This window comes from Phalacrocorax carbo, chromosome 17 (assembly GCF_963921805.1).
Source record: "Phalacrocorax carbo chromosome 17, bPhaCar2.1, whole genome shotgun sequence".
Lineage (NCBI taxonomy): Eukaryota > Metazoa > Chordata > Aves > Suliformes > Phalacrocoracidae > Phalacrocorax > Phalacrocorax carbo.
The window spans coordinates 5,554,656-5,563,231 of NC_087529.1; the positions used below are offsets into that span (position 1 = coordinate 5,554,656).

At 42.9% G+C, this 8,576-nt stretch overlaps 1 protein-coding gene across 3 annotated transcripts in view; it reads right to left on the reverse strand.

The window, feature by feature from the left end:
- Positions 1-8,224, reverse strand: part of ACACA (acetyl-CoA carboxylase alpha) — a 111,224-nt gene extending 103,000 nt beyond the window's left edge. For all 3 annotated transcript variants that reach the window (XM_064467723.1, XM_064467724.1, XM_064467722.1), the window contains exons 1-8: positions 8,047-8,224; positions 5,555-5,716; positions 5,091-5,254; positions 4,118-4,268; positions 3,495-3,598; positions 2,508-2,589; positions 1,249-1,394; positions 100-250 (exon numbers count right to left, since the gene is read on the reverse strand). In XM_064467723.1, the coding sequence (XP_064323793.1) occupies positions 100-250; positions 1,249-1,394; positions 2,508-2,589; positions 3,495-3,598; positions 4,118-4,268; positions 5,091-5,254; positions 5,555-5,716; positions 8,047-8,196 (1,110 nt within the window). In that variant the 5' untranslated portion in view covers positions 8,197-8,224. The remainder of the gene's footprint in view (positions 1-99; positions 251-1,248; positions 1,395-2,507; positions 2,590-3,494; positions 3,599-4,117; positions 4,269-5,090; positions 5,255-5,554; positions 5,717-8,046) is intronic.
- Between the last annotated feature and the right edge of the window lie 352 nt (positions 8,225-8,576).

An 8,576-nucleotide genomic window follows, 5' to 3' on the forward strand; every position in this document is an offset into this window, starting at 1 on the left:
CAATTCCCAGTTCCAAAGCATTCAACTTTTTTCCTCCCCAGCTTTGGCCTAGGCAGATTCAGCATCTGCAGCCAAGTCAGTTCTTTGAGACTCTTTTACCTCTATTTCTGCAAAGCACTGGCCTGCAAACACATGTCCCCCATCCTCCACCACATATTGGATAAGCTTCCCAGCCGAAGGTGAGCGCAGAATGGAGGGATCGTTCTCCTTTTCAAACACACAGGTCTTGTTACCTATAGTGATGCGATACCTAGCAAAGAATGGGACAAATCACTGCAACAGAATTTCTTGTGGAAAACATGGGAAGGGGAAAATCCACTCCTCCTTTCCCTATTCTACTTCAAAACAAAACTAAACAAAACCACCTCAAACGGCTCTTCTGAGCTGAATGGTGCGGCCCTGCATATGAAAGTTCAGATTAATCACATCAGAACAGGACTATGGAAGTCAGGGATCAGAAACCAGAGAGAATAGCTCTTAGCAAGGTTGTATGCATGTTACTCTTCTGCTTTTTCTCTACCAACTGGTATTACTCGCTGTCAGAAACAATGAAGTTCAAGATTTCATATAAATAAAAACTGATGTTAGTGGAGATTACACTTGCCATATATAACACACAGTACTTTCACCAAACTGCCTGCCTCAAGCAAAATCCTCTTGCATACAGAGCAAAGCTGAAAAGAGCAGGATGTGCTCATGTAGCAGGCTGAGAGGGGAAGATTTTATCACATTTTCCAACCCATAAAGCTACCCAAACTCTTTGTACTCCTGACCAGATTCACTACATTTGTCACAGAAAAGAAACCAGCAGAGGGAGCAGTGGCTCGCATTCCGGAAGCTGGAGATTTACTGACCTTATCGCTATGATCCCTGCAGGGAATTTTAAGGGAATGCACTGAAATAGTAAATCTTGTATCTATTTCTAAGGCAGCTGTGGCATTTCAAGGATTTTGAAGATTTTCATGTTTTATTTTTGTTTTTATAATCCAAAAGGGCACTTTTAAAGAACCAGCGGGAGAATACTGACTCCACATTGTTACACATTCAGATCTTTCTTCTAACAGTAGCCAAGATCCATTCTTCAGGTGAAGGCAATTTCTCCCTTTAAACTCACCCATAATACACCTACTAGCATCTTCCTAGGAGAGAATTCCCTTCCCAGCTGATCTTTGGGAAGCATCAAGTTACACGTCCAGCCAGTTTTGGCTTGTATGTAAATGTTAAACATCAATCTTTACAGGTTGCTACCTGTCCACTTCTTCTTTCATGTAGGTAGTATAGCTGCTACCATCATAAGATAGAAGCAGTCCTCCATCACTCAGCCGGTGCACATCAACTTCCACACACGAGCTGTTCATGATGACCACGTAGGAATTGGGAGACTGTCGGGTCACCTGCAGATCCACAAGAATGGTACATATCACATGAAATAAACACAGCATTGATAGTGCCTGGGTTGCCACAACACACAGTTTTCCAAGCGCTGCAACACTGCGAATTTAAAGAAGGGGAACAGAGCCATTTTTTTCACCTTAGATGGAAAAAAACAACATAAAGAAACTTGGGATCACAAAGCTAAGCATTTAGCAGTCAAGAGATGCCAGAAATAATGCTGTCCATGTATCTTGATTTAATCCTCTTACACTAATGTGTTAATTGTACAAGTTTGATTACACAATTATATATAATTTCTTCATCCTGACCTACGTACAAGTCACAGTCGTGTACTAAAATTGCAGCGAAAGCAGCTAAAGCTCTCCCTGGAAAAAGGGGTCTTATCACAGTCTCTGCCACAGAGTTCCTATCTGAAGCCGGGTAAATCACAGCATACGTTAGCTGCTGTTCAGTGCCTCTCTGTTTCTCATCAAAGGGGTGCCACGACAAACTCATGGAGGTGCAGGGGTGCAGAATACTTATAGCTGCAACGAACAGTTTATGATCATGTCATAAAAAACTTCAGCATAACAAATTTGCCTGAGGAAGCTAATTAAGATTGCACAGGCAATCTTAACTCTAGTATTTCCTAACCTTTGTATGCTTAGTTTTGCAACCTTTAAACAGTATTTCTGTTTTTTGCACACTGCAGAGAAAAAGCAATACTAAAGGGAGAAATTGCTACAAATTCTGTCATGCTGATGAAACTGGGCTCAAACACTCAACAGAGTAAATCCACATATTCAGAAACATCAGTTGAAAGTTTTGGTCAACCAACAGTCAGTAGTCTTTGCTATAACAAAGTATTCTTCACCCTATGCAGAGCATTTCTTGACCCCAAAAGGTTAAAATGTTTACAGAGATACACAGAGATATTGAAATGCAAAGATGCGTTGGGGTATTACCATAAGGGAGATTGTGCTGATTTTTTTAACCCTACTAAAGCAGAGAAAATAAACCCTGCACAGATTTAGTTCCAATAACTACATGGGTTATTAAGCCAGAGCAGCCCACAAACCGACATCTCCAACTAAAAGTGGCAAGAGAATGGGTTTCCACACTGTGCATCGTACCTTCAGCACATACTTCCGTCCTTCATAGATGAGTTCCACATCCACAGTGTTTAGCAGAGTATGAGCAGGCAGGACTTGGCCCCTTGAAAGAGAAGTACAAAACAAAACTTGTCTTCCAGAAGCCACCAAATGGCTATCAGGGGCCCAAGCAGGTTCAAAGATGCATGCAAGAATTTGAAAAACCCTAGCAGAGAGATGGGAGCAGGCTTTTAAATGGTCTCTTCTTAGGAGAGCCACGTATCCGTTTGACAAAGCCAGCCCATTTCTCTCCAGCCACACAGACCAGCTTTACTCTCCTTTCCATTCACCCACTTTCGCCTTAGAGAAGAGTCTGCAAAAGGAACATCGCAGCCTGAATTACGGAACACGCAGCATGTCTTAACATAGGGATAATGCAGCTTTTCTTCCTGCGGCTCTGTTTACGTATGGACTCACTAACAGGACACTGAAGGGAAGAACTCAGTTAAGAGTGCACCTGCCTGGATCACGCCAGGTTTAGCCTGATGGAGTGTTATGACTAGTTGTCCTACAGTACCTGCTCTGCTTTAAAGCCAGCAGGAGCAGAGAACGCTTTCTAAATACTAGTGGGAAACATTCAGTTTGGAAGGTTATGTCAAATGTGGAAAATTATATCAATCCTCAGAAGAGAAGGAAGATAATATCTGGTGATTCAAGACTCCCTAATGTTGCCTTGGCAACACACAGAGAAAGAACTCCACATTTCTGAGTCATTTCTTGGAGCTTCTGCCAGAAATGTCAGAAACCAAACCAACCTGTGCAAACAGCAGGGGATGTTTTGGGGAGGTGCACAGATATCTGTCAGTTTTCTTAGGCCGATACATAAACAACCTCCTGGGGCCAGAGAACAGTCAGCAGATAACAAGCTCTTTGCATTTCCTCACTGTACAGTACTTGAACAAAACTTGTAAACCAAAACTAATTACTATCTGCTTATCAGCTATCTACCAGACCAGCTTGCGATTTTACCTTTCTAGAGAGTGCAGGAAGTTTGAGACACTGTTTCGGAAGCTCACGTCAGCCACATGCAGAGCTCCACACACCACTCCCAGCATGGTATCAGGCCTTTCAGCCTAGAAAGAAAGTATACATAACACAGTTACGTCTCCTTTAGCTTCAGTCCTTTCTGGACACCCACTTGAAGAATCAACAGTCTCAGCTATATTTTTGGTTTATGGGCAACCTCTCTTTAAAATTAAGTTAGTGTAGCATCCATGCAAACACTATATAGAAGCAATTACCTCTGTAACTCCTTAAAAGAAAACCACATCTTTTTCTTCCTGGATCAAATCCTGAGGCTCCACCTACATTTCCACTACCATCTGTCCCAAACTGCAAACTGAAATACTAGCCTTAATTCACACATATGGTAAGATGCTTTTCTGGCCAACTTTAAGATTCCCTGATAGGGATGACCTGGAATTTTGATATAAATAAGAATTAAGGCCAGTGAAAATGTTCATAAAGCGGTGAGTGGAAATTAACCACTCCTAAATCCTTGTCCGCTTGCAACCAACATGCACCAAGCTTGTCCCCCCACTCCCTTCCCCTCCTCACTCCAATTTGTAGTCCTGAAAAGCAACCAGCTGCACCTGAACTTTCTCAGCAATAAGCCGATCCAACCAGCCAGTGTCAATGCGGTTCTGCTGAAAGCTTTCTGTTTCCAACAGTTTAATCAAGTACTCAACAGTAGTTCGGAAATCCCCTCGGATGGACAGCTCCTTCAAAGCCACTACCATGTTTCTGGAAGAGAAAAGAATACCCATTGTTTATCCCATACTAACAGTAATGGGCAAGCTGGTAACTCCAGATAGTTCCCCATGAGCTGCTGGGAAAAAACAGTCTGAAGGTAACACAAAAGAGCATGTGCACTGGAGCAAGATCCTATATGACATGCTTGGGAATGAAAGAACATTGATTTTCTTCAATCTGCTGCTGGTGTGAACAAGAGCGGCTCAGCCAGCACCAGCTATGAGATGAGGAGTTCCCGCTGTTATCATCATCTAGGCACCTACCACATGTCAGCAGTATACATAAGATGGAGAGATGTGGTCTCTGTCCCACCCAGAATGGAACACAGGAAAGGCCCTGGATGAAAAATGGCATGGATGACAGGTCAGCCAGCCTTGTACCATGACTGGATGCTTTAACGTTCTGCACCACATAAGGACACTCGATGGTTTATAAACCATTATAGGGCATTAGCATAAGAATCAATCTTTTTCCTGTCAGAAGCCTTCCACCTGAATGTTTTCAAAGAGGGACTTCAACACAATGGTAGCTATATCATACCTCAGCAGCAGGCATAAAAGGCAGGAATGAAACAGAAAGGAAAAAAAATAAGGAGAAATAAGCAAAAAGTGTAGAAATGCAGGTGCGACACAGTGGAATTGCAAAGCAAGACAGGATGAGAAGCCTGACCATGATTTGGAAAACAAGGTAAAGAGAGGTAACGTCTCTTAAAACTCCTAGAAGTAAGGAGTCTTGTTTTATCCATGGCACTTTGGATCAAAGAGGACAAAACCAAGCAACTTCCACGGTTCTACCACTTTTCTGACTACTTACGAGATGGCTTCTTCACGATTTTCTCCCCAAGAGAAGCAGTGACCAAACTGAGAATCCGCAAATTCATGGAGCCCTCCTGCAGCAGCAACACTGAAATAGCCCCAGACATTCTTATTGCTGCGGAAATTCAGTTCCTGAACTGTACCAGAACTGGGCTTAAATCCCTGTAAAGACAGACAGACATTGCTACACATCCTAAAGAAAAAGTAAATAATCCAGAAACAGGGAAGTAATGAGAGTTCTGAAGGCTAGAGCACCTGTTTGTGCTGCAACATGATATATACACAAACAAGTTCGGGCTCTGTCTAACCAGAGTCTACAGAACCATCAGCTACGTGAGATAAGGGAAGAATCTTTTAAATTTGCTGCCAAAATTTTCAGGATCAGCAGCAGGGATTGAACCCAGGTGTAAAGCCTATGGTTATGAGAGTGTGGTCAGCAACTACAGAATTTAAAACACTCACCTCATCAGGATTCTCACTGGTGATACGTGCAGCGATGACATGGCCACGTGGACAGGGGACGTGGGCTGAATTCTCAAAATCAATAGATGCATCTCCCCATGGCGAAACTCCGTACATCACTCGGATATCCTTGATCCTGTGGAGGGGAATCCCCATGGCAATCTAAGGAAAAAATTAATAATATAAATAATAAAGGAAACCACCACTAAGTGAGTTTCTCTCCTCACAGAGAGTACCTATCCCCTGAAGAATTAATTCCACCAGTTCTCTATAGAAGCTGATGCTGCATTTCTTGTATAGCAAATATACACAGCTATTTTCTCATGTGAGCCTTCTCCATTGACATGTCTTGGAACATTCATATTTCTCAGGACAGCTGAGCTTAGTGTAATATCCACCTTAAGCCCTTCAGCCAGTATTTTCCATTGACCGATTAAAAGGCCCCAGAGAAAGCTGGCCAGTGCTAGGTCAGCTGATGATGGGCATGCATTAGGCCTGTTAAAAATATACTAAGGTCCCAGTGAGACAGAAGGGCCCTAACTGGTTACAGGAAACCGGAATTTTCCAACAATAAACTGCAGCGAGAGTAACCTGCAGAACTGGCTGCTGGCTGTATCCTTATGGAGTAAAGTCCCACTTGTTCTGTTCATCAGCTGGGATTTTTTTTTACAGCTACAGCTTGAAAAGGCTGAGCTTTAGCTTAACGATTTATTTCAGCTATTAGCCAGACACCAACAGACAAAAGAGCAAACTTGTTAGAATACCAATAAGCCAGTCTATGAAATTGTACCTAGCATCAGCACTATGAAGAACAGTGCCCAAACAATGCGGAAAGCATCTGACCAGTTACAAAACTCTCAGTGCCTGGCAAATACAGACATAGACTGGAACCACCTGCTGAGAGAAGGCTCACACCAAAGCCAAATAGTCTCCTGACAAAATGAAGATGACCCTGGCTGCTGAGCAGCCTACAAGACATCACAGTTCAATTGCTTGTTTTCTCTACCATCTATCCAATAAACTTCAAAATGCAAAGAGCAGGGAGAAGAGAGAAACTAGAAAGAAAGCAAGAGGGTAAGAATGGGAGGGCTGAGAAAACTGAAGTAGAAAAGCACCTAGAGCCCCTAAGGTGGTGTAAGACAAAGAGGGAAAGAAGACTGTGGCATTCATCCACCAGCAGAAAAGACAAGGGCTGAGAAGAGGGAGACAGCATGGAAGCACACAGGGAGTTTGGTGGGGACGCACAAGGGACAGATGAGCCACAGCATGTGCAACAAATGCTTTCTACAGAATCTGTGATGGATTCCCTCATTGCTTTGGGGATCAGAACAACAAAAAGCCTACTTGTTCATGTAAGCTATAACTGTCACCCACTGTCATGGCTCCCCCTTGAAAAAAGCAATAAATCAAGACAAATTCTTGGTTGCTTTGCCACATCTATTCAAGTACCTAATTATTAGGCACAAATCCTGTTTAACAGAAAGGTTAAAGAGCAGGGATCTCAGCCAGGAGGAAGAAGCATCTGCAATGAGTGAGGGGCTTAGAGAGGAGGAAACAATTGCTCTGGAAGTCAGGAACTGCTCATCAAAATTAAAAAGACCCAAGTCATCTTCCTGAACTTCAAGCAACTGCTGAACTTGCTGAAAGATGAAAGATCCGATTGCCTGTTCTTTTTTCCCCTCCTTTTGTCATTAGAAACTCTAGGAAGAGGCTGTTGTCCCTTGGAGGCAGAGTGGGCGATGCATTGCTCAAAACTGGCACAGCATTTGATCACACTGCTAGCCTCAGAAGCCAACTCGTTTCACAAAATAATTTCAGAGCTTAAACTTGAACTACTCATGGCTAAAGCTTGTTGAGACAGGCTTTTTTATACACAACCTTTCCTTGAATAAGTTTTTCCTACCTTTTATTCCTCTATTGCTTCCCTTCACTCTCTTTTTAACTGAAGTTCTACCTAAGCAGTCTAGGAGAAACAACTAGAGAATAACCTCTCTTGGCTTTCGGAATCAGAAAGAGCCAAATGGTAGAGCTATAACTTAGTGAAACAGTCGTAACAGAAGGGACGCATATATATTTTGGATTACTGAATGAAGCTTTGCTCCAGCCACAGAAAATAAGGCCCAAGCTGAGAAAGTACCAAAATGGGCCTTTGAGTTATTGGGTATTTGTATTGAGGAGGAAATGTGGAGGAGTCACATGTCACCTGATGGATGACAGCATGCACATGAGGACATAGGCAATATTAAGTAGAGCTCTCTAATACTTCCTTTTTACTCTCTCCTTTATCAGTACCAAGATCTAGTTATCTGCATAATGTCAGTGTGTGATCCAGTTTTAACACAGAACCGGCTGTGACTCAGACAAGAGTCCGCCCCCCTATTTTACTAATGCTTAAGCAGAACAGGTTTTTCACGCTTAGGCCTCTACAACATATCACAGCTTGAGTACTTCTGAAAGCCTCCAGGAGCCCAGGGCCTGGGCACTTGACTCACCTGGAGCTGCGCTGCTGGCAGGTTAACATCAGCTACCATCTCTGTGCAGGGGTGCTCCACTTGCAGGCGGGGATTCAGCTCCAGAAAGTAGAAGCTGCCATCCTGGCTGTACAGGTATTCCACAGTGCCCGCGCTCACATACCCCACCATTTTGGCCAGCTTCACCGCACACTAGGGTATAGGGGAAAAAAAAAGAGTATTTTATTTCCAGACCCCATGCTCAGTTACCTAAGCTCTGTTTATCACTCCACCCACTTCAGACTTTTTTGCTGGCATTCTGAAACATTCAAAAGCTTGTAACAGGCCCAAGAACTGCTCAAAGAAAAGTATGTGGCACAGAGTGTTGATTTCCAGGTGATTTCATTTACAATTTACAGAAGGCAGAGTTCGAAGCAAATATTTTTAATAGCATTAGACGACTCATACAACTCCTGCAGCTTGCTTTTAATATGACAATATACATGTAAAACAAAACTCCCTCCTATTTTTGGGATGCATGCATTTTGAAGGAGCTCTACAGCTGTTTGTCA